The sequence below is a fragment of the Lynx canadensis genome, chromosome B2, assembly GCF_007474595.2.
Source record: "Lynx canadensis isolate LIC74 chromosome B2, mLynCan4.pri.v2, whole genome shotgun sequence".
NCBI lineage: Eukaryota > Metazoa > Chordata > Mammalia > Carnivora > Felidae > Lynx > Lynx canadensis.
In genome coordinates, this window is record NC_044307.1 from 152,663,607 (window position 1) to 152,688,713 (window position 25,107).

The 25,107-nt window shown below is 40.1% G+C and overlaps 1 protein-coding gene across 2 annotated transcripts; it reads left to right on the forward strand.

Moving 5' to 3' along the window:
- On the forward strand, positions 1 to 23,571 carry LOC115514692 (TATA-box binding protein). 2 transcript variants are annotated; one of them, XM_030316833.2, is made up of 8 exons: positions 1 to 118; positions 3,977 to 4,183; positions 7,350 to 7,765; positions 13,422 to 13,509; positions 19,285 to 19,376; positions 20,986 to 21,153; positions 22,057 to 22,151; positions 22,810 to 23,571. In XM_030316833.2, the coding sequence occupies exons 2-8, from the start codon at positions 4,130 to 4,132 to the stop codon at positions 22,887 to 22,889; spliced, it is 993 nt and encodes a 330-aa protein (XP_030172693.1). In that variant the 5' UTR covers positions 1 to 118; positions 3,977 to 4,129; the 3' UTR covers positions 22,890 to 23,571. The 2 variants fall into 2 exon arrangements, with proteins under 2 accessions (XP_030172693.1, XP_030172694.1); XM_030316834.1 differs by lacking the exon at positions 1 to 118 and adding an exon at positions 511 to 859.
- Positions 23,572 to 25,107: the final 1,536 nt, after the last annotated feature.

Here is a 25,107-nt window from a genome sequence, read left to right on the forward strand (position 1 = left end):
TATCAACGCGCGCCAGAAGTTTAGTAGGGTCGGGAAGGGTCGCCGTGGCGGGCGCCTGGGCCGTCTGTGGCTTAACTTCGTTTTCGCGGCCCCGCAGTGGTCTCTGCAGGGACTCCAGGTAACAGCCCCTTTAGCTTTTCCTCTTCTCTGAGGATTGGTGCAGAGGCGACCACTGCAGCGAGGTCCTGGGGCGATAGTGAGGGAGACGCTGAGTGGGCACGCAGGCCGCGCGGGGGCCGCTCCTCCCCGCTCGTGCCGACGCCGCTCCGGCCTGTACCGGCCGCCCACCCACCCCGGCCGCCTGTCCCGCCCGGTGCCCTCATCTGCTGTGCTTTGACAACGGCTTTCATCGTGCGAGTTCGGGTGCAGGGCTCCGGGAGTGCACGGGACACAACAGTCCGGCACATCCAAGACCCGGAGTTCCTGTCCTGCCATCCTTTTCTCCTCGTTGATGTTGGAGGGCAGATTCAACCTGGCCTTTGTCCTCCTTTTTTTGCTATCAGCAGGAATGGCTTTGTTATAAAGTTGTACTTGAGACTTTAACGTTTTGTCAGAGGCTAGAGATTTCCGGCACGATAGAGCGTAAGCTGTAAATACACAGCGCTTGGTTTACGAGGCCTAGCTGTCTAGGCCCCAGGCCGTGTGCTTTTCTAATTTAAAATTCTAGGTAGGCTTCTGTGTGAAAAATAATACGCTTGAGTGGTTTATGCAGACACTGGGGGGCAATGCAAAATTAACGGATTCTTTTCCCTTATCTGTGATTGCCTTTTAAAAAGATCAAATTTGATGCTTCAATTTCCAAAATATGAACACACTCTGCAAACAACCTTCTTTTCAAAGGATAAGTTAGTATTATAGGGTAAGTTATAAGTAATAGCTAACGATAGTAGTAACTAAGTAGGATTAAGTTAGAAGTAATAACTGGTTTTAATGGCACAGGTGAGTAAAAATGGTCGGTGCCATCACTGGCAATGAGGGATGACCTCTGAACAATCGTAACATCGGCCCGGACCTAGTGCTGCAGATTTCTTATGTAGACTCTGAGTTGCACTAAGGGGTTAGGAGCCACCAGTTTTGGAGAAAGCTCTTGTCATGTTTATGAGTGCTTGAAATCCTGCTCTCATTATTTCTTGCTTTAACCATAGCAGTGACTGCCTTAAGGTGAACTTCCAGCCTCTAGTTTTATCTCTTTGAATTCATCCACACTTGCCAAAGTAGACCTACTCATGCTGCACTTCAAAATCTTGTCGCTGCTCTTTTGCCTATGTGATATGTAAAATTGGTAGACAGTGTGACCCCACTTACATTTGCTACCTCCTCTCCAGAGCTTGTTGCTTGCATATTGCATGCTTTTGCAGTCTTTGTCTCCTTGTGCTTGGTCTTTTGCCTGCAGTGCTGATTTGTAAATTCCTGCTTACCTTGCTAGACCCAAGTCCAGTGATCGTGCTTTGTGAACACATTCCCCTTCAGGACACTTGGCAGTTGCTGTGTCTTATCGTCCACAGCATGTGTGCATTTGTTCTTGATGACCTACTGTATGCCGGGCATGGTGCTAAGACATTGGCGAGATTCTGCACTCCAGGAACTTGGCATAGTACACCTCTGTTACAGCACTTAAGTTTTGGAGTAATTATTTGTATACCCTTCACATGGAACTCTTTGATGCTAATGACTATTTCCTCTTCATATTTGCATCACTTCTATTGTTATTATAGGATAACAATTTAAAAAATATAATTTTATTATATCTGACATTTTCTGAACCAGAGTTTTTTGTTTTTTTTTCCCCCCTTTTTCAGTGATGAGTATGTAGGATATATAGTCTTTGGTCCTTTGTCCTGTCAAAGTGATTGATTCTTTCATTCATTCAACAAATATCTGAGTGCTTACTTTGTACCAGTACATGTTTGAAGCTCGTGTGTGTCTTTGGTATATAATTTGTAACTTTCAGACCAGCAAGTTCTATATGTGCCAATATCTTCTTAGATTTTAATGTTTAAACTGAAATCTACTAATAGCTAACATTTATCTTGGGCTTACTAAGTGATAACTAGATGCTGTTCTTGATATGTTGATGAGCCAGTACTGTTTGACTCTAGTTCTCAAAGCAACTCTAATCAAGGTAAGGAGCCATCTGAACTAAACTCTACAAAAGGTCTTTCAGTAGTCACTTGATTCTTTTTTCTAAAAGAAATAAAAAATGTGTAGCCAGTAAAGAAATGATGTGTTAAGGAAAGCTTAGATAGAGGCATAGTTTGTATTTATGTGTTCTAAAGAGGTCAAGTTATTGCATGTATAAAAAACACGTTTTATTTATTTTTGTGTCTGTACATCTTCTATCACAGTGTTGTATTCAGTTAGATTGGGGCACCTGGATGGCTTAGTCAGTTAAGTGTCCAACTTTGACTCAGGTCGTGATCTCATGGTTTGTGGGTTTGAGCCCCATGTTTGGCTCTGTGCTGATGGTGCAGAACCTGCTTGGGATTCTCTCCCTCTGCCATCCCTCACCCCCTGCCCCCCAGTAAATAAACTTAAAAAAGAATAAAACAAGGCAAGAATGAAGCAGTATTTAAAAAAAAATAAATAACTTAGTAGATCAATAAATATCACGTTAAAGTATGTTGGATCCAATTCACTGTTTATTGAAATTAACACCTAAGACATTGTGGAGGATATAAAACTGACTGGAATATTTAAAAACCTCAACTTGGCCCAATAGCACTCTGTACACAGTGCTTAATACATTTTTCTACTCAGGGGCGTCTGGGTGGCTCAGTCGGTTGAGTGTCTGATTTCAGCTCAGGTCATGATCTCGTCGTTGGTGAGTTTGAGCCTCACATCGGGCTCTGTGCTGACAGAGCCTGGAGCCTGCTTCAGATTCTGTGTCTTCCTCTCTCTCTGCCCCCCCCCCCCCCGCTCTGTCTCTTTCTCTTGCAAAAATAAACATAAAAAATAAATGTTTCTACTCTGATTTGACAGTTTCCTTAGGAATGTGTTTTCTCTGAGTGTTTTTTCCCAAAAGTTTTTTTTGTTTCTTTGTTTGTTTGTTTGTTTTAGTGTTTATTTATTGGAGAGAGAGACATAGAGTGTGAGCGGGGGAGGTACAGAGAGACACACACACAGAATCTGAAGCAGGCTCCAGGCTCCAAGGTATCAGCACAGAGCCCAACTCGGGGCTCGAACCCACAAGCCTTGAGATCATGACTTGAGCTGAAGTTGGCCGCTTAACCGACTGAGCCACTCAGGCGCCTCGATTTCCCAAAAGTTTTTAATGTTTTTTATTTATTTTTGAGACAGAGAGAGGCAGAGCATGAACGGGGGAGGGGCAGAGAGAGAGGGAGACACAGAATCGGAAGCAGGCTCCAGGCTCTGAGCCATCAGCCCAGAGCCCGACGCGGGGCTCGAACTCACGGACCGTGAGATCGTGACCTGAGCCGAAGTCGGACTCTTAACCGACTGAGCCACCCAGGCGCCCCCCAAAAGTTTTTAAATATTGATTATGGCACCTTATTTTTGAACATTCTAAGTATTAAAAACTAAGTTTTTAATGTTTATTTTTCGAGAGACAGAGAGACAAGAGTGTGGGCGGGGGAGGGGCAGAGAGAGAGGGAGTCATAGATTCTGAAGTAGGCTCCAGGCTCTGAGCTGTCAGCACAGAGCCCCATGTGGGGCTTGAATTCCTGAACTGTGAGATCCTGACCTGAGCTGAAGTCGGACTGAGCCACCCAAGCACCGCTGAACATTCTAAGAGCATTTAAATTAAACATGTAATAAAACACTTTTTGTTCTAGTGGTAGTTTTGCATGCGGTCACAATAAACATGGGAGGGAATAGGATTTCAGCATTATAAGGTTAAAAAAGTATATTCCAAAATAGCTTCGTTGCTTTTTTCTAGTTTTTTGTGTAATTATGAAACTGGTTCATAAAAGACTGTACAGCTTGTATTCTTACATTAAACCTCAAACTTTTTTCAAAGTGGCGTTACCGTTTCTTGGTGTGCACGAAGACAACGCAAGCAGTTGAGGAAATTGCTAAGCAGTGTGTACTGGGGATGCTTTAGGAAGAGACTGAATGCCGAGGCGAGTTCCAGTCCAAAGGTGTTTAATTTACCAAGAAGAAAGTGAACATCATGGATCAGAACAACAGCCTGCCACCTTATGCTCAGGGCCTGGCCTCCCCTCAGGTAATACAACTGGAGGGAGGGTGTAGATGGGACAGAGTCTACACTGTTAGAGGCAGTAGAAAAAGAAAGGAAGGGAATTTAACCATCTGTCGTTGAAATTGATTTATCTGGTTTTAAGCCTCTTACTTTGTTGAAACATTGTATTAGGCTTTGAGTAGGCTTGATAGTGTTAAATTTGAGGAGTTTATTTGGAAGTTAAAATGTGTATTTGTCTGTAAATCTTAATCTTTTGATAAATGTTTATGAAAGTGTTCCATGTGACTGTTGGGCCTTTGATTTTGAAAGTAACTTTTGCCAAGTTATTTTCTGTTTTTAGCATTTCTTTTTTATGTTTAAGGTTCCAAATAACATCTACTTTTAAAAAATTAACTCATGATAAGAACACCCACTTTAGATGTGTTTTGATAATTGTGTACACCTGTGTGTATACAACTGCTCTGCTGATCGAGAGCTGAAGATAGTTTTGCTTAGCCTAGAAAGTCATACCAATGGAACCATACCAGTATGTGCTTTTTTTGTGTATCTCTCTTCTTTGCCCAATATAACATCTGTATATCAGCAGATCCCTTTTTATTGCCGAGTAGTACTCGATTGTATGGATGTACCACATCTTGTGTATCTACTCTCTAGTTGCTGACATTGTGGGTGTTTTCAGGTTGGGGATATTATGAATAAAGTTGCTGTAAACATTTGTGAACAGGCTTTGTGTAGACTGTTTCTGTCTCTTGGGTAAATACTTATGAGTGGGATTGCTAGGTCTGTGGTAAGTGTGTGTTTCACTTTATAAGAAACTGCCAGACCATACTCTAGGTCCATCAGCAGCAATGTGAGAGTTCCGCTTGCTCCACATCCTCACTGACATTCTAACTTTTAGCCATTCTAGTGGTTGCTTAGTGCTGTTTCTTTGTGATTTTAATTTGCATTGTCCTGATGACTAACAATCTTGAGCATCCTGTCAATGCTTATTGGCCAACTGCATTATTTTCATTTGTAGAATGTCCTTCACATCTTTCGCCCATTTTTTTAACTGGCTTATTTGTTTGTCTTTTATTGAATTGTAATTGTTCTTTGTGTATTCTGGATACAGGTCCTTTCTGAGATGTAGGTATTGTAGATATTTTCTCTCAGTCTGTGGTGTGGCTTACTTTTTAATTTCTTTTTTTTTTTTTTTTTATTAATTTTTTTTTTTTCAACGTTTATTTATTTTTGGGACAGAGAGAGACAGAGCATGAACGGGGGAGGGGCAGAGAGAGAGGGAGACACAGAATCGGAAACAGGCTCCAGGCTCTGAGCCATCAGCCCAGAGCCCGACGCGGGGCTCGAACTCACGGACCGCGAGATCGTGACCTGGCTGAAGTCGGACGCTTAACCGACTGCGCCACCCAGGCGCCCCTACTTTTTAATTTCTTAATGATATCTTTCAAAGAGTAGAAGGTCTTAATTTTTCTCTGAAGTCCATTTATCAATTTTATTTCAGCGTCAGTGCTTCTGTGTCCTAAGAAATCTTGGTTAACCCAAAGTCTTAAGGATTTTCTCTTTCTGGTAAAGTTTTAGCTTTTACATGTGTGCCTGTGATCCATTTTGAGTTCACTTGTATACGTGACATAAAGAAAGGCAGACCTTTCAAAACCTCACTCTTTTTAATTTTTTTTTTTTTTTCAACGTTTATTTATTTTTGGGACAGAGAGAGACAGAGCATGAACGGGGGAGGGGCAGAGAGAGAGGGAGACACAGAATCGGAAACAGGCTCCAGGCTCTGAGCCATCAGCCCAGAGCCCGACGCGGGGCTCGAACTCACGGACCGCGAGATCGTGACCTGGCTGAAGTCAGACGCTTAACCGACTGCGCCACCCAGGCGCCCTACCTCACTCTTTTTAAAGTCACATAACCTGAATTTTTTCTAGCCAGTATTTTACAGATGTGAGTGATCAACGCAGTATGATTGTACCTATGCTATTAGGGCTGCGGTGTATGTTTGACCCTCCTCCTCTCATACTCTTTCTGCCACTATGTTGATGAAACAATTTAACATAAACCTTAGACAATTTTGGTTTATGCTTTCTGCCAAATAAAGTGGTGGAAGTGGGAGAGGATTGTGGCTCCTTTTTGGATTTTGCACGCATTTGAGCATCTGACGAAAACTATGGATTCCTTGATGCAGAAATATTAGGTATACTTTGAAGAGGTTCACAGAGTCACCGCAAACTCTGCAGGCTCTATGGGCTCTGTAGAGTTGGTGCTGGGTGAGGGCATTAGACTGGCTCCCAGAAAAACTTGGCTGTCATTGTGGCTTCTCTGCTGGTGAGACCTGTGGTCTTGGGGAAGTCCTTTAGCTTCTCCTGGTGTCAGTTTTCTTGTCCTTAATGTGGGAAGAACATCGAGTTTTTCCTTTCCCAGAGGGCTGTGATGAGATAAATTAATTATATCATAAATTATATATTAATAAATATATTATTAAATTAAATTAATAAATGTGACAGTATCTGGAAGTTAAGCATTCAGAAAAATAAATTGATATTATTCTGATAGATGCATTGGATTTTCTTGATATAAACTTTTTGTATATGTGCTGCCGAAGCGAGCACAATATAAACTTTTTGGAGAGCAAATGATCCACGTTTTTGAATAGTATTCTAATAATTGTCGTCATTATTGTTGCTAACACTTCAGTATCTTCTGCGTGCCTGTCATCGTGTTGAATGGGTTCCGTGGCATCTCTGGGGTAACTATATAATTTATTAGGCAAACTTGGACAGATACATTGCGAGTGAAATGGGGAACTACCCAGGTAGTATGCCAGGATAATAGGTTAAAAGCATGGGCAGTCGCTCCAATTATGTCCTTTATACTTTCTAGCAGTGTTAGAACATCGTTATCCTGTTGATGTGCCTGAACGGTTAAGCAACTTCCTTGAGTGTTCACATGTAATAAGTGGCAGGGTTGGATTTCACGCCCGGGTATAATTCTAAATACCAGGCCCTTACCTACTGTGCTATGGTGAAGAAGAAAGTGATGTGTGTAAGGACAGCAAATGCCTTTCTGTTATGCGTCATGACTCCATTTATATTCGGAAAGCATCTTTGTACGTCTCACCTCCTCTTCTACCAGACAGGTGCTGGAAACAATACCAGCTGGCCTGACTTACTGTCCTCCTGACCTTCCACAGGGTGCCATGACTCCCGGAATCCCCATCTTCAGTCCGATGATGCCTTACGGCACAGGACTGACTCCACAGCCTATTCAGAGCACCAACAGTCTGTCCATCTTGGAGGAGCAGCAGAGGCAGCAGCAGCAGCAGCAGCAGCAGCAGCAGCAGCAGGCGGCTCAGCAGCAGCAGCAGCAGCAGGCGGCTCAGCAGCAGCAGCAGCAGCAGCAGGCAGTGGCGGCCGTTCAGCAGTCAGCATCCCAGCAGGCGACGCAGGCGGCCTCGGGCCAGACACCACAGCTCTTCCACTCACAGACTCTTACCACTGCACCCTTGCCGGGCACCACTCCCCTGTATCCCTCCCCCATGACCCCCATGACCCCCATTACCCCCGCCACGCCAGCCTCTGAGAGCTCTGGGATCGTGCCGCAGCTGCAGTGAGTACTTTGTGTCTTTCCCTCAACCCAGAAGGGCCCCTTGCGGCGGGTGCTGCTCTTCTTTGTTTCAGACGGATTGAGTTGTTGAGGGGGTGGCACGAGTGGTCGTCGTATGTCTAAATTTGCTCTTGCTCTGTCTCCCACAGGAGAAAGGATGCGGAGTTGCCTCAGTGAGTCAGTCCCCTCAGTAAAAGGCTCTCCTAACATCGCCGCATTTTGGGTAGATTGGGTAGCTCGCGGTTATGTCCTTGGGCCAAGCTATCAAGTTGTTGTAGACATTTCCCTGCGGCTGATTTGCTGAATCAAGCCTTACATGGTCTCTTTCCCTTTGATGTTTTCTTTGGGAAGGGAGGATTAGTTACTTAGTTCACAATGGTCCTTGTTTGTTTTCATTGGTTATTATAAGGGCTGCATATAACTCTTTGGAGAGCTGTGTCCTTTCCACAAGCTGAGAATGTCTGTTCTTGCCCTCAGTGGATTTTTCTGTATAAATTAAATGGGTCCTATATGTATCAGAATTGGACGCGGGGTGGAGGTAGGAAAAAAAAGTCCTGAAAACTACACCAATATTCTCTTGTATCTATCAGTGTGAAGTACATAGCTTTTGCTTTTAGGAAGCATGGCCAAAGTGAAGGGTCATTTGCAATAATTAGTTCACCAGCCATCGCTGGTCATTTTTGTCACTAAGTAATATTTCATCGTAGATCCTGTTATCCAAATCTTGCCTCAGATTTTTGATCTGATGTGATTTTAAAAATCAGATGATTTTCATTTTAATACTTTAGAGAGAGAATCCCTTGTTAGTTCACGTTTGTCAGCAACATTCCCTGGTGTCTTGCTTGTCTGGCTTTTATGGCCATTTAAGTTTTTACCTCTTGTTTAGATCATAAGTTATAACCAGTTGTGATGGGGTGTTTGTTTCCTCTTGGCACCTTAACCCTTCTGGTATTCCCCAAAGCATCTAGTCAGACACGTTACTGAGTTTCCATATCCATTAAGAACCCTGGTAGGTTGGGAATTCAGTGGCCTCTAAATCCTACAAGCTTTTGAAGACTTGGGATAGATAATCAGTGAAAATATATAAGAACACATTTTTAAGGGGCGCTTGGCTGGCTCAGTTGGAAGAGCATGCGACTCTTGATCTTGGGGTTGTGAGTTTGAGCCTCATGTTGGGTGTATCGATTATTTAAATTAGTAAACTTAAAGAAAATCATACATTTTTAAGAAGAATTCTGGGGAGGTGGCAGAGCCAAGAAAATCCCTGGACTGAATGGCTTCGGTGAACTCTACCAGACATTTAAAGAAGAACTAATACCAGTCCTTCTCAAACTTTTCTAAAAAATTGAGGGAACATTTTTTAACCCATTCAGTGAGGCCAGCAGTACGCTGACACCAAAGCCAAAGACACTAAAAAGTCTACAGACCGGTATCCCCATTGATCATTGATACAAAAATTCTCAAAAAAATACTAGGAAACATCATTAAGCAGCATGGTGTAAGATTATTCACCATGACCAAGTGGGATTTATTCTTAGAATGAAAGGGTCGATCAACATACAAAAATCAACCATTGGGGGCGCCTAGGTGGCTCAGTCAGTTAAGCATTCAATTCAATTTTGACTCAGGTCATGATCTCACTGTGAGTTCGAGCCCCTCATGGGGCTCTGTGCTGACAGCATGGACCCTTCTTGGGATCCTCTCTCTTCCTCTCTCTCTGCTCCTTCCCTGCTCATGCTCGCTCTCTCCCCCCCCCCCCCAAAGTAAATAACCTTAAAAAATCAACCACTGTAATATACCACAACAATAAAATGAAAAGAAAACTGATACCTCAATTGATGCAGAAAAAGAATGGACAAAATTCAACACCCTTTCATGGTAAGAACACTCAACAAAATAGGAAAAGATGGAAACTGACTTAACATAGTAAAAGCCATATTTAGAAAACCATAGCAAACCTAATACTTAACATTGAAAGACTTAATGCTTTTCCTCTATGATCAGGAACAAGGCAGGGACAGCCTCTTTCTCCATCTCTTTCTTTTTTTCTTTCTTTTTTATTTACATTTATTTATTTTTGAGAGAGAGAGAGACAGAGAGAGACAGAGCACACATTGGGGAGGGGCAGAGAGAGAAGGAGACAGAATCCGAAGCAGGCTCCATGCTCTGAGCTGTCAGCACAGATCCCAACGCGGGGCTTGAACCCACAAACTGTGAGATCATAACCTGAGCTGAAGTCGGATGCTCAACTGGCTGAGCCACCCAGGCACCCCGCTCTTTCTCCATTTCTATTCAACATAGTACCAGAGCAAGACAAAAAAAGGGTATCTAGAGTAGAAAGGAAGAGATAAAATTATCTGTTGGCAGATGTTATGATCTTATATGTAGAAAATTGTAATGAGTCCACAAAAAAACCTGTTAGCTATAATAAGTGAGTTTATTTAGCAAAGTAGCAGGATACAAAGTTAACACTTGAAAATCAGTTGCATTTCTGTATATAGACAGTGAACAATATGAAAAGGAAATTACAGGTGTCCCTGGGTAGCTCAGTCGTCCTTGGGTAGCTCAGTCGGTTAAGTGCCCGACTTCAGCTCAGATCGTGATCTCACGATTCGTGGGTTCGAACCCAGTGTTGGGCTCTGTGCTGACAGCTTAGAGCCTGGAGCCCACTTTGGATTCTGTGTGTCTCTCTCTCTCTCTCTATGCCCCTTCCCTGCTCACACTCTATCTCTCTTAAAAATAAACATTAAAAATTTTTTTTGAAAAGCAAATTACAAAAACAATTCTATTAACAAGATCAAAAAGGATAAAATACACTAAAACCTTGAACTGTGGGTGACTTGTTCTCTGCATGTTTTGCAAGATGAGCAAACATTTCTAATAAATTTTAACTTGACAAATGAGCAGTGTCTTGCAATACGAGTAACACGTGATGCTGGATGTCACATGATCACAACCTAGCCAGTGGTTCTTGAAATTTGCTTTGATATACAAGTGCTTTGGATTACAAGCATGTTTCTGGATTGAATTATGCTCTCAAACCAAGGTTTTGCTGTACTTAGGAATTAACCAAGGATGTGAAAGACATATGATGAGAACTATAAAACATTGCTGAAAGAACTTTAAAAAAGACATGAAAAGTGGAAACACATCTCAGGTTCATGGATTAGAAGATTTAATATTGTCAAAATTTTAATATTGCCCAAAATGATCTATAGGTGCAGTGCAATCCCTATCAAAATCCCAATGATATTTTTTGCAGAAGTAGAAAAAAATCATGCTAAAATTCAAATGGAATCCCAAGGAACTTTGAATGGCCAAAAACAATCCTGAAAAGGAAGAGCAAACCAGAGGGCTCTCACTTCCTAATTTCAGAACTTACTACGAAGTTTCAGCAATCAAAACTGTGGTATTGGCATAAACACAGACATATAGACCAATGCAGTAGGATAGAGAGCCCAGAAATAACCTTTGCATATATGGTCAAATGATACTTGTCAAGGGTCCCAAGACTGTTCAATGGAGAAAAGATAGTGTTTTCAACTAATGGTGCTGGGACAACTGGATATCCACATGCAAAAGAATGAAGTTGGACCCTTAGCTAACACCAAATAAAAAACTAACTTAAAATAGATCAAAGACCTAAATGTAAGACCTAAAACAATAAAACTCGGTGAAGAAAACATAGGACAAAAGCTTTGTGACATTGGACTTCACAATGTTTTCTCAGATGTGTAACAAAGGCATGGGTAACAACAGAAGAAACATAAAGTAGACTACATGACAATTTTAAAACTTGTAAAAATTTTTTTTAAAAAGAAAACTTGTATACCAAAAGACACTGTTCACAGAGTAAAAATGCAACCAACAGGAAGGGAGAAAATGCATCCCATAAAGGATTATTATCTAGATGCTTAGAGAACTACTAAAACTCAACAATGAAAACCAAAGAGGCTGATTCCAAAAATGGGCAAAGGACTTGAATAGACATTTTGCCGAAGAAAATACACAAATAGCCAATAAGCACATGAAAGGATGCTCAACGTCACTAAACATTATGTAAATGCAAGTCAGAACTACAATGAGACCACCTCATACCCATTAGGATGGCTATTATAAAAAATAGTATAACAAGTGGGGATATGGAGAAATTTGAACCCTTATGCACTGTTGCTTAAGAAGAAAAAAATACATGTAGCAAATATGTGACTAAATTTGTGGTAGATGTACCACAACTTGATTATTTCTTAAGTAGAGAAATGCTAAAGGCAGGTGTGTATATAAAATTAATTGGAAGGAAATAGGTGAGGTAGAAATGAAAACATTCATTGGGTTGATCATTTTTTTTTTTTCTAATGCTCATTTGTTTATTGAGTGAGAGAGAATCCCAAACAGGCTCCATGCTGCACTCGATCTCACGTACCGTGAGACCATGACCTGAGCCAAAATCAAGAGTCAGACACTCAACTGACTGAACCATGCAGGCACCCCTTGGGTTGATTATTCCAACTGGCCTTACAATTGTCTATTAAAGAACACAGCTTGGGGCACCTGTCTGGCTCAGTCGGTCTGGCATCCGACTTCAGCTCAGGTCATGATCTCATAGTTTGTGAGTTTGAGCCCCATGTTGGGCTCTGTGCTGACAGCTCAGAGCCTGGAACCTGCTTCAGATTCTGTGTCTCCCTCTCTCTCTGCCCCTCCCCTGCTCATGCTCTGTCTCTGTCTCAAAAGTAAATAAACATTAAAAAAAAGTTAAAAGAGAAACACAGCTATCCTCTTATCCAACCCAGTTGTGAGCCATCAAGTTTTCAAACTGTTGCATTTTGACAGGACAGGAACCAAAAGCAGCAATGAGCTGGAAACAGCTGGAGATGTATTTGCAGTCTGGAATCGGTATTCATACGACAGTGATGTCCCATGCCTGTGCATGATAGTTTATGGGCAATTAGTGTCATTCAAAGGGCAAATAAGGGCTTCATTCAGAAGGCTAAGGCATGGCTCTGCAGATAGATGGACTCAAAGCCTGGCTACCACTTAGGAGCCGTGTTTATCTGGAGCAAGGATCCCATTTTATCTGGAGCAACCATGCCATTTAAGCCTCAGCTTAATAACTTCATACATTCACAAATTAATATTGAAAATGTGAATATTAATAGTTATTACTTCATAGTGCATTGTAAGTATCAAGTGGGGTAACCCATGTAAAATGCTCACCATGGTGTGTGGTAAACATAATAAATGTCAACAATGTAAATTTTTTTTAATTTTAATTTTTATTTAAAAAACTTTTTAATGTTTATTTATTTTTGAGAGAGAGAGAGGGAGGGAGAGAGAGGGAGAAAGAGAGACAGAGCATGAGCGGGGGAGGAGCAGAGAGAGAGGGAGACACAGAATCCGAAACAGGCTCCAGGCTCTGAGCTGTCAGCACAAAGCCCAACGCGGGGCTCGAACTCACGAACCGTGAGATCATGACCTGAGCTGAAGCCGGACGCTCAACTGACTGAGCCACCCAGGTGCCCCAATGTAAAATTTTTTTAATTAAAATTTAAACTGACCTAATTACATTGTTCTAGTAAAAGAATCAGATTTCTAGATAATTATCTAACACTTCATCCTGTAAAAGTTAAATGATCATGCTTTCTTTTCAAATTTCTTGCAGAAATATTGTATCTACGGTGAATCTTGGCTGTAAGCTTGACCTAAAGACCATTGCACTTCGTGCCCGAAATGCTGAATATAATCCCAAGGTCAGAGCAATTACAATGTATTTCAAACTATAATAATACAGGAATTTGTTGTTAAAGGTCCCTAGATCAAAACGTGTTATGCATAAGTTTGTTGATACCAACAAAATGAGGAATTAAAGAAAATTGTGCATTGTTTTTTTTTTTTTTTTTTTTAAATTTTTTTTTTCCAACGTTTATTTATTTTTGAGACAGAGAGAGACAGAGCATGAACGGGGGAGGGGCAGAGAGAGAGGGAGACACAGAATCGGAAACAGGCTCCAGGCTCCGAGCCATCAGCCCAGAGCCCGACGCGGGGCTCGAACTCACAGACCGTGAGATCGTGACCTGGCTGAAGTCGGACGCTTAACCGACTGCGCCACCCAGGCGCCCCTGTGCATTGTTTTTTATTGAGAGACTCTAGAATCACAGCAGTCTACAAGATAAAGTACTAAATTTATTTACCCATTGTGATGGGGATCCTGTGACATTAAAAAACAAAATATGTGGTATGATCTCATTTATGTTTTGAAAACCATATAGAATGGAATGATACGCTGTCTGGAATTTACTTGAAAATAAAACAATTAGAGAATTGGGGAAGGGCACATGGGGGAAACAAGATAGGCCAGAAGTTAATAATTGTCAGGGTTGGGTAATAAGTACAGGGAGTTTATTATATTTTTCTATGTATAACTTTTAAACTTTATAATAAAAATATTATGGGGTAAAAATACCTATGATACTTTTTACATTAACATAAGCAGCCTGAGTACATGGTAAGGCTTTTGTCTCTGCATTGGTAGATAAGTTGTTTTTTAAAAAAATAGTAAATATTTGCATTCACAAACGGATGGACATTCTTCAAGGACTAGACAGACCAGGCCTCTGAGTGGAGACGATCGGATTGAAGAAGAGCTCTCGGGTAGGGCCCTGTAGAAGACAGTTCCCCTAAAGTGGGAGAATCTATTAGCGTGCTGTTTACTTTCATACATGGGGAACCACTATTAAACTGGTTTCGTTTAACAAAGGAAAAATAAGATTTTATATAAGAAAAAAAGAGAAGGCAGAAGGACACACTTGAGAATCTGAGTATTCTATTTGACAGGCTATCTGTGTCAGTGTCTGTGCCTCTCAGTTTTTCCAGATTACCGCCATATCCTTTACTGATGTCCCTTGTTCCCCCTTTGGTGAAACTCCCAGTCTAGGTTGCCCATGCGGATTTGACTCCTTTTCTTATGTGGTGTCATTATTTGAATGTCATCTTGAAATAGTGTCCAAGTGGCAGCATGTAAGCTTACCTGGATGTTAGACAGTGGAGAAATATCATAAGAAATAAGTGAAATTCACTTCATACATCCAGTATTTTTTAGTTTGCTTACACCTAACCAGAAGGATTAACTCCCCAAGAATCAGCTTGGTCAATTTTAGGAACGGAAAGTCTTTTTTCTCAACTTATTGATTGTTCTGTTCTGTGCCTCCCTGCGCCCCCCCAAGTATTTATCCCATTTGTTAACAATTGTGCCAATACTACTTGGCTGGCCAATAAATAGTTGAGGACACTTTTATTATCTGGCTCTGTTTTAGCCAGTGAAGTTATGATAAAGCATTTGTTAGGTGAGTGGTTTCATTTGTTGTTTGAGCCACAATCCAGAAACTTCTGTTTTAGTTTGGGAACTCCTGGTCAGGGTAGAGATCTCATACACTGGGTGAAATCATGTTCTTGTACCACATTTTGTCAACAGCACAAAATGATTAAACACAAGGGGAAGAAGTGAGAAAGAACAGGCAGTATATATACCAAGTGTGTTGTCCTATCCTTGATTCCAAGCTCTTGGGAGGAAGCTGTATTTTCAGGATTCATCACTTTCTGGAGGTCTTTTAGTAGATTCGGGGTCAATCTTCAGGCAGAACCCATGCCCAGTTGGATTCTGAGTACATGCAAACCGGGGAAGTTATCCATGTGTCTAATCCTGGTGCTTGAGAATGGTATTTCAGTTAGAGTCTCAAATGTTTTCTTCTACGCAGTTTGAAGCTGACTTTCACTGATAATCGCTTTCATGTTTCTGTCTGCTGCCTGTACATCACCTAGAGATGTGTGCGATGATGTTTTCTTTAGAAACGTGGCTTACCCATAATGGGGCATGCGACTGTGTATACGACTGGCATTGGTTTGACCAGGGCAGGTTTCCTATGCTATCCAAAAGTTTGCATTAAGTCACTTTGCTTTCATTGAAGACCTACGTTAGTGCCTGTTTTTGCCAACGGAAAGAAACCTGAAGAGAATTTCTGCCTTTACAAAATGGTGATTGTTCCTCACTTTACTCCATTTGGGTTTATGAAAGGTTTCACAGGAACACTCTACTTTTCAGTAGCAGGGGAAACCTGTTTTTGACAAGACCAGGATATATCAAGTTTGGGACAGTTAGTGGGAGCCAGGCCAGTTTTCATGCATCTTTCAGGAACAGTGTCATAGGGTGAGAATTTGCAGGGATTTTGGGGTGTAACACCCTGTCATTAGGGCTAGGATTGTAGGCCAAGAAAAATAAAACTCTTTTTGGAAACTTGGACTGTTTTAGCACTTGCCTTTTAACAAGGGAAAACTTCAGTCAACAAGAGAACTATGTACATACTATTAAACGGTGTATCTAAACTTTGGGCACTCAATCAAATCTAAGAGGAAGTTCAGAGCCTTGCCCTCTATTATGTGAGAACTGAAAATATGGCATTTCTCAGCAGCCTTTTGAACTTCTCAAGTTGAATATCCCCAATATTTTTGTAAAATTTGAATCAATGTACGTATTTGTCTTTTTTTTTTTTTTTAGTGTGGCTTTTTGTGTGTGTGTGCATATGCATAAGTATTAAAACTTGAGGATGACTTTGACACCCAACTATTTTGAGATATTTAAATAAAACAAAGAGAAAGACAATGACCAAGTTTCTGCCTCCCTCCTCAACCAGAAAAACTATATATATCATTGTGTCATCATTGGCAGCTAACCCTAGTAAGAACTGCATGAGTTAGAGAAGCCATTTTCCTTAGAATAGGCTGTACAATCAGAAATCTGTACAGAAATCGGAAATCAGAAGTCTGATTTCTGTAATAAGTCATTAATTTATTTTTAATGTTTTAATTGGAGATAACCAAAGAAAATAGACAACTCTTATTGTCCTAATAACATAAACCCAAATCTTATTGAATGTTAATATTTACTCATGAACCTCTAGTAAGATAACTGTTTTAGTAGAATGAGATTTTGTAACAGAATATATCTTATAACAACATTTAAAAGTTATGCTGTATCAATGTAAAAATATTAATGTAAAATATACCTTGATTATTTTAAATATATGAGTCGTTATTGAATGACTTATTCTAGGATGTATCATCAGAACAAAACAGAATGAAGTAGGTTTAGATTTATTTTCATAGTTTACTAAAATACGTTTTTTTAAGGAAAGGGAAGTAAAGTGGTTGGGTTTAGGTTGGAGTAGTATTTAAGAGTTACATAGAAAGCAGACAAAATAATTTTGTAGAAGTGTAGGGGTATGTTTGTCAGCTGAACCAGGTAAGTTGGATAAATATATGTTAGCTGTACATTGAGAAAAAAGTTAAGTGATGGTCTTGGAGTGAGTTTCTAAATCTCTGTCTTTTATATACAAGTGAGAAAGATGTAGCCTAGGTAGAAATGTCCAAAATAAAAGTTGCTGTAATAACTGTCTAAGAAAGAAAATGACTCCTTTAGTTATTGAGACTTTTTGGTCTGCTTGGTTGAGCTAATTAAAATTTGGAGGACATCAAATATGGCTAATTATTTTAGAACCCTTTCTTTTTACAGTAAGAATAAATCTTTATGGTTGCCCAGTAGCCATTGAGGAAACCACAAAGATACTTCAATGTAAAAACAGTTCTTTTTTTTTTAAATTTTATTTTATTTAGAGTGAGAATTTAAGAAAGAAAACAGAAAAGCCAGAACTGTTGAACTTCTTTCATCATTTAAAGCATTTTACCTTTGACTTTGAAATGTAATATCAGCATATTAAGTTAGACAGTACATATCTAATGTTGAATTTTTGAAGGTTAACACACAAACCTGAATTTGTAAGGTTGAATTTGTGATAAACTGTAACAATTTCCTTAATAAGAAGATAAAGTGTATATTTATTAAATTTTTTTTTTCAACGTTTTTATTTATTTTTGGGACAGACAGAGACAGAGCGTGAACGGGGGAGGGGCAGAGAGAGAGGGAGACACAGAATCGGAAACAGGCTCCAGGCTCCGAGCCATCAGCCCAGAGCCTGACGCGGGGCTCGAACTCACAGACCGTGAGATCGTGACCTGGCTGAAGTCGGACGCTTAACCGACTGCGCCACCCAGGCGCCCCATTATAAAGTGTATATTTATTATCTGTTGTGCCTCCTATAGTCTCAACCATTTCTATTAGTTATCTTCAGCCAGAGCGATTCAATGTTGTGTCCTACGGACATAAGGAAAACTAGCAGGTAGATAACCAAGAAATGTCTTGCTGTCTGTTCATCGGTACACGTCATATGTCCCTTTTTTAATCGTTTAAAGTGGTAAAATAAACATGTATATCTCCATTTGTCCTTCCACCAAGTAATAGAATGGCTCTTATATAGCATATAAAAATGAAAGTAAAGGCTAAATAAAAACTGTTTATTGGCCAGGTTTTTATCTTTATCTTAAGAAATTATGTAAATATTAGACATTTTTAAAGTATTTTTCTAAAATCCCAAGGTAGCTAAGATCTGGAAGTAACCATTTATGCACTGTGGTAAGCCAGTATACAGGGTGTATGTAGCATTATAATAATTCATCTTTTATCTATTATTTTATTTTGGATACATAATTCTACAATGTTATAGTCTCTAATGAAATGATATTATTTGATCAATAAAATCAGTAGAGGGAATTTAGGAAATGCAAGGTTAGGCTTTTCTGGGACTTGTACAAACTAGAATATAGTGCTTGTATTTTTGCATGGTGGTAAAATCTGCAGGAAGACAGAGCAGTTTTAAAACTAAAATTGCAAAAGGAATCTAATTTGTTAAAGAGCTATCCTGATTAGAAATACATGAATATTTCTTATGTAATCATCAGATATTAAAATTTTAGAGTTATTTGCAAGTAATTTTTTGCTTTTTATCATGTAAACTAGTAATGGAGGCCATTCATTCAACCCACAGCTGAAATATGTTCCCCTCGAGTTATGATGTTAGCAGTAAAAACATTGTTAAAAAGTCGAAATTAAAAATAAAAAGTTTGATTTTTTTCTTAATTTGCAATTTTATGTGTTGATACTTTAATACTGCTTCTAAAAGCTAGTTGGAAACAGAAGGTCACTCCACTACATATTGATATGTTTGTAATTTGATTTACTCCCTCTGGAGGTAGAAAAGGTTTATCAATCGATTTGCCAAAAAAAATCAGTAAGTTAACAGTTCTAGAAGCTAGCAAATATAAGGTAGAAACAGAGGCACTGATATTTATTAAGGACGTAATTAAAGTAAGATTTTTTGCAAAGATTAGTTGTTGTTGCAATGGTGTGGAAGAATACACAGATCTTGGTTCAACGTACTCAGTGGTCACTGTATTCTGCTCCCTGTGCAAAGAAAAGCATGCGTGCTGCCCGGTGATGTAAGAGACCCATGTATAGGAACATGTGCCAGGGATTTTGAGAACTCTCCATTTTACCAGTCGTGACGTTCATTGTCTTACTCTCCTAAAGGAAGTCAGTCTGGAGTGACCTCATTAACAATTGTCTCTGACCATTTTAGCGGTTTGCTGCTGTTATCATGAGAATAAGAGAGCCCCGAACCACTGCACTAATATTCAGTTCTGGGAAAATGGTGTGCACAGGAGCCAAGAGGTAGGTTTAAGGAGTTTATTCTCCTGGTTGTACGTTACCATGGTTACTCAGTTGCATTTTATGTGTCTTTGATAAAATGGAACATCCAAGCTGTTACTAAGAATCCCTTTATGTAACAGATTTTATGTATAACACAAATTCATCCCCAAGTGAAAACAAATTGGTCATGAATCACAAAATTTCCGAGCAGGTGGTGTGAGAGTGTATAGATCTGCTTGGTACTGGCAGTGGGACAGACCACGCGTGTTGGTCATAGATGCCCGCTGCTCCTTGTTGTAAATAGGCTTCATCATGAGAGTTAGGGTTTATTCAGGTCTTAAGATGTCTACCCCTTTCATAAATGCTATTGCCTATATTCTGCGTCTGTTTGAAGTGATCCTGTCTGTGAAGGTTAGTGCTCTGGGGCCTTGGCTGTAAACCTTGTCTTACAGAGTCCACGTAATTGGTAGAAGGCGAAGGTTGGAGGAAGATTAGTGGCATCAGCTTCATAGAGCTTGAATAAGTGAAGGAAATTAAGCTCTTAAAATAAAAATTAATATGACTTGGAGTTGTCTACACACCAAGAGGGCTGCAGATGTTTTTGCTTATTCTGAACTTTGAAGTTGTCTTTTTTTTTTTTTAATGTTTGTTTAGTTTTGAGAGAGAGAAACAGTGCAAGTGGGGGAGGGGCAGAGAGCTAGGGAGACACAGAATCGGAAGCAGGTTCCAGGCTCTAAGCTGTCAGCACAGAGCCGAAAGTGGGGCTCGGACTTGTGAAACAGCGAGATCATGACCTGAGCTGAAGTCGGACGCTTAACCCACTGAGCCACCCACGCGCCCCTGAAGTTGTCTTTAATGAGGGAAAGGCCATTGGTGTGGACACAGTGGTTCCTGATCTCCTGTGTTACCTTTTTCAGAAGGCAAGGTGTGGGTCTCTCCCTGGCTTCCACATAAGTCTTCATTTCGGAGTCTTGCTTGTTTTTTCCTGGATGGGTCATCAAAAGCTTCTGGCTTATCAATAAATGCTGGTGTTTTTTTCTTTCCCAGACATGCTATTCATTCACTGTTTAGCTGTCTTTATCCATTTGCTACACACTGAATAGTGGGTATCTAGTTGCATGATTATTTTATCAAGATAGGAATCCACAAGTAAATTTTTTTTCCTCAAGAAAAAAAAAGCATTGCAAGTATGTATGTTTAATTTCTGTTATCCCTAACCCTTGCACTTGAGAGTCTTTTGCTTATGATAGTATTATTGCTTTTATTTTGCTTTTCTTACATAGGCCGTACATTACTAAGCCATAGTTTTATCCAACAGATGAGTTATAGGAATGGATAAAGAGAGATTTAATATAAAAGAAGATACAATTAGAGTATGCATTCTCTAAGTATAAATCTCATTAATATTTTCCTATTAAAATGAAATTGTTAATTTTCACCTTAGGAATTTGTAGGCTAAAATACAGTAATCGTAATGATCATGGTGATGATGAGATGTTCCACATCTGTAAAATCTGGGCATATCAGTAGTCTGATGAATTGAATTTTGAATTCAGTAATTTTGAATTTCGAATAAAATTTTATTTTAGCTGGCTTTGACTATGACTATCTCACTTTTTCTTCTCCCTAGTGAAGAGCAGTCCCGACTAGCAGCAAGAAAATATGCCAGAGTTGTACAGAAATTAGGTTTTCCAGCAAAGTTCTTGGACTTCAAGATTCAGAATATGGTGGGGAGCTGTGATGTGAAATTCCCTATAAGGTTAGAAGGCCTCGTGCTGACCCACCAACAATTTAGTAGGTGAGTCTGAAATGTATTGTGATTGCCTTTGGCAACAATTCACTTATAATCTGTGTAAACATTATTCATGATAAAACATACGCAGAACAGTCGGTATGTAAGAACAAGGGATGTACTGATAGATGTATTGAATGTTGAAGTTTCTTCTTTCTGTCTTGGAAAATACATTTTTCTCACCATTCTCCTACCTCCCATTTCACTTATTGACATCCACAACTCCCCTTGACTGGGATGAAATTGGCTCCCTGTTATTTTATTGCTCAATAAATGCATTTTAAATGCATGAATTAAATCCACAACCTGTTATGTCAACTTTTGTCCCCAGTTGTTTGAATTTCTCTAGTGAACATTATACGAGCTGTACCAGTAAAGTATAAACTTCAGTGAAATGATTATTATTTCCTCTTACTTTCCCTGCCACCTACAAGGCCAGTGCCCACTTCTCCAGCCTCTCTGCTCCCAGCACCGCTTAGACTTGCCCTGCCCTTCTTGGACCAGGGCTCTTGGTCCAAGTTTTATTCTTGGCACCTTCTTGTTATACTTTTCACCTAGGAAACTCCCACTGGCACTTCAGATATCCACCCAAGTGTCTCTTCCTCAGAGAAGCCTGTCCTGCATTTCCCAGTAGGTTAACCACACACATCGTTACTGTTTTCAGTCTGTCTGAACTGGGAGCATGAGGCTGCTACGACATCAGAAAATCCAGACTCATTAGAAATAGAGTTCGTTGGTCTTCAAGTGCCCATGACAGGTCGCCCTCACTGGCCTTAAGTTCTCTTTCCTGTGGGTTGGCCTCGCAGTGAATTTGCCGTTTAGTCAGTATTTTCCCTGCACAGGTCCTCATTTTACCTGAAGCATGGACAGCTTTTAATTTCTAAACTGTTTTTGTCATTTTCCTCCTAGTTACGAGCCAGAGTTATTTCCTGGTTTAATCTACAGAATGATCAAACCCAGAATTGTTCTTCTTATTTTTGTTTCTGGAAAAGTTGTTTTAACAGGTAAGTTGTAACAGGAAGTAGTATCCAGAGGTTTGCAAGAGTTTCAAGAACAGCATTTTCTCAGTGCTGAGAAGTAATTTCAGTTGGCTGGCAAGTGGTGAAGACACCTTTGCCCCTTTCTTCTCCTCACCCTAACACTGTGATGGGAAACATACGCACCAAGGGGGTGAGAGCAGGGAAGATGGCCATTACATTGCTTAAGAGATGGCATGTTAAGCTGGAAATCCTCCTGTAAAGCTTTGAGATTCATCTGTGTCGTTTGGAGACAACAGAGGGAAGTTTAGAAGAGCTTGCTTAAAGGCAGCAAGTGGGAGAATAAGATTTGGTCATTGCTTCTGCACTGCTTGGGTCATGAGCTGCTCAGGTCACAAGCTGGTGCAGGGACTAACACTGGTCACATGTGGTGGACTGCAGGGCAGGAGGCTGGAGTCATCTAGGGCACTGTTTTGTGGCTTAAAAAGCCATTTTAAGAAAATAGTACTTTAAAAACAAAAACGGTTGTATCAAGGAATTCCCTCATTAGTGTTCTAATGTCTGCATCTGTCAGTCTAACTGGGAATGGAGAGAATTGTGCTTGTGGTTTTAAAGTAATTTTACCTTTTAAACATGTTAAGAACAGCTATTTCAGACTCCTCTCTTCTCTGACTTGTCTTCATAGGTGCTAAAGTCAGAGCAGAAATTTATGAAGCATTTGAAAATATCTACCCTATTCTAAAGGGTTTCAGGAAGACGACATAATGGCTGTTAATGTACTCCTGCCTCTGCACCCACTTGTTCTTTTTTTTAAAAACAAATCAGTTTTGGTACATTTAAATGGTGGTGTTGTGGAGGGTCCCAGTTTGGTGAGAAGATGGGCGTTCTGTGGGTTGCAGCACCAGGTGAAGCTCTCCGGCGTGCACTCCCCGTGGCGATGCTGGGAAGTGGTCTTCTGCGCAGAGAACACTGCAGCATTATGTAAGTTGCTCGTACTGTGCTGCTGTTTGAGTTGTGCTGCCTGTTTATTTATATTTAGATTTTAAACACATACTGCTGTTGACAAGTTGGTTTGAGGTACAGAACTTCAAATGTTAAAGCCACCTCTGCAGTTGATTGGACTTTTTCTTTTAATTTCTTCCCCATAAACCAGTTTTTATATTTCTACCAGAAAAGTAAAAATCTTTTTTAAAAGCGTTGTTTTTCTAATTCGTGACTCCTAGGGGTTATTTTTGTGCCAGACACATTCCGCCTTTTCAGTATTGCAGGACAGAATAGATGTATTAAGGAAAACAAATGGCTGTACATATTTTTCTTCCTTCGGAGTACTCTGTACAATAAATGCTGTTTATAAAAGTGTTAGATTGATGTTATAAATGATACCTTGTAAGATTCATGTGACCATACTGGTAAAGTTTGTATTTTAGATATAATTGCCTGAAACCATTTCAGTGTGTGCTTGCTTGCTTGTTTGTTTCAGTCAACATTTCATTGTATGTTGCAGTTTTAATGGAAGAACTACCTGAAAATTTAAGGTTGGTCACGAAACATGTACTTATGATGTCCCATAAATTGAGCACTTCCTGTTTCCCAGATACATTGCCTGTAATTCTCACAAAACCTGTAACTAGGTTTTGTTCCTCTTTCTTAGGTGAGGAAACTCTGGCCTCAGCTGAGGGATGAGGCATTTGTCCCAGGTTACATAGCCAGTGAGTGGCAAAATCAGGCTCCAGGGCAAAGTCCTTCAGTATTAAAGCTGGGGTGTGTGTACAGCCTAGTGAGGTGTTTTTTCTCATGAACATTAGCTGGAAATTTGTAAGTTCTTGGGTGTTCTTGCTGGAGTTAATTGTAAAAGTATATTTTCAAACAGTTCAGAGGCATATAATCAGAAAGGAAAAAGTTCTTCTGCTTACTGCCCCGGGGTATCTCCCAAGCCCCATTCTGTACAGGTCCTTTCCTTTTGGGGTGCTTTTGATCCCATATTTAGAAAATACTAAAGCATATGTTCAGTTTTATATAGCTTTGCCTTTTTTTCCCCATCAGTAGGTCATAAACACATTTCCATGATAGGGAGTCCAGTGGCATCACAAATGTATGACATCCCTTAGGTACCATTATGTATTTACCTGTTTCCTTAATTATGGCCATTGATATCAGTAATGTTAAGGATTATTTGGAAAGACATCTATCCAAGAAAGAAATCTCTCTCCACGTGTAGATCTTCTCTTAGATTCTTCAGTAAAGTTTTATAATTTTTTCATATAGGGCTTCTACATTTCATAAAAATTAATTCCTAAGTATTCTCTGGTTCCTATTAATGAAAATTTTCATTACATTTTAGTTCTTGTTGACATATCTTCTTCCTAATCACTCTTCTGAATTCTGAAACTTCTACCTGTGAAACACCGCACACACAGATAGCCTAACAAATATGTCCAGCACAGTGTACTCCTCAGTAGACACCCCTGCAGCCACCACCTGGAACCTTGCCTGTGTCCCTGAAACCCCTCCTTCTGCTCCTGCCCAGCCACAGCGCTACCCACCAATAGATGTTATCTCGAATTTTGTAGTCATCACCTAAATTACTAATATAGGGCAGTCTTCCATTAAAAACAATTTGGTGTTTTTATGCACGTATTCCTTATATTCCTCTTCCATCTCTTTTCCTTAAAATTTACACACCATTTAGCTGGTAGTTTCTTTCAGTATATGTTTTGCTATTTTCAAATTCATGGTGTTATTCAGCCTGTTCTTCTGTTCTCTGTATTTCCTGCAAATGAGTAGCTGCACCCAGACAGAGGCTTGATACCTTTGTAAAGACTACAGAAGTGCCATGTTCTTTTGTTAGGAGTCAAGTCTCTGGTGTTCTCTCTTTCTTTTAACATTTGTTTATTTTTGAGAGACAGAGCATGAGCAGGGGAGGGGCAGAAAGAGGGAGACACAGAATTGGAAGCAGGCTCCAGGCTCCGAGCTGTCAGCCCAG

What these genes read in the sequence shown, in the direction of transcription:
- LOC115514692 (XM_030316833.2), top strand. Translation starts at nt 4,130, where the DNA reads ATGGATCAGAACAACAGCCTGCCACCTTATGCTCAGGGCCTGGCCTCC. An exon ending in ATGCTGAATATAATCCCAAG is followed by an intron (nt 13,510 to 19,284) that starts GTCAGAGCAATT and finishes TGACCATTTTAG; the next exon opens with CGGTTTGCTGCTGTTATCAT. An exon ending in ACCCACCAACAATTTAGTAG is followed by an intron (nt 21,154 to 22,056) that starts GTGAGTCTGAAA and finishes TTTTCCTCCTAG; the next exon opens with TTACGAGCCAGAGTTATTTC.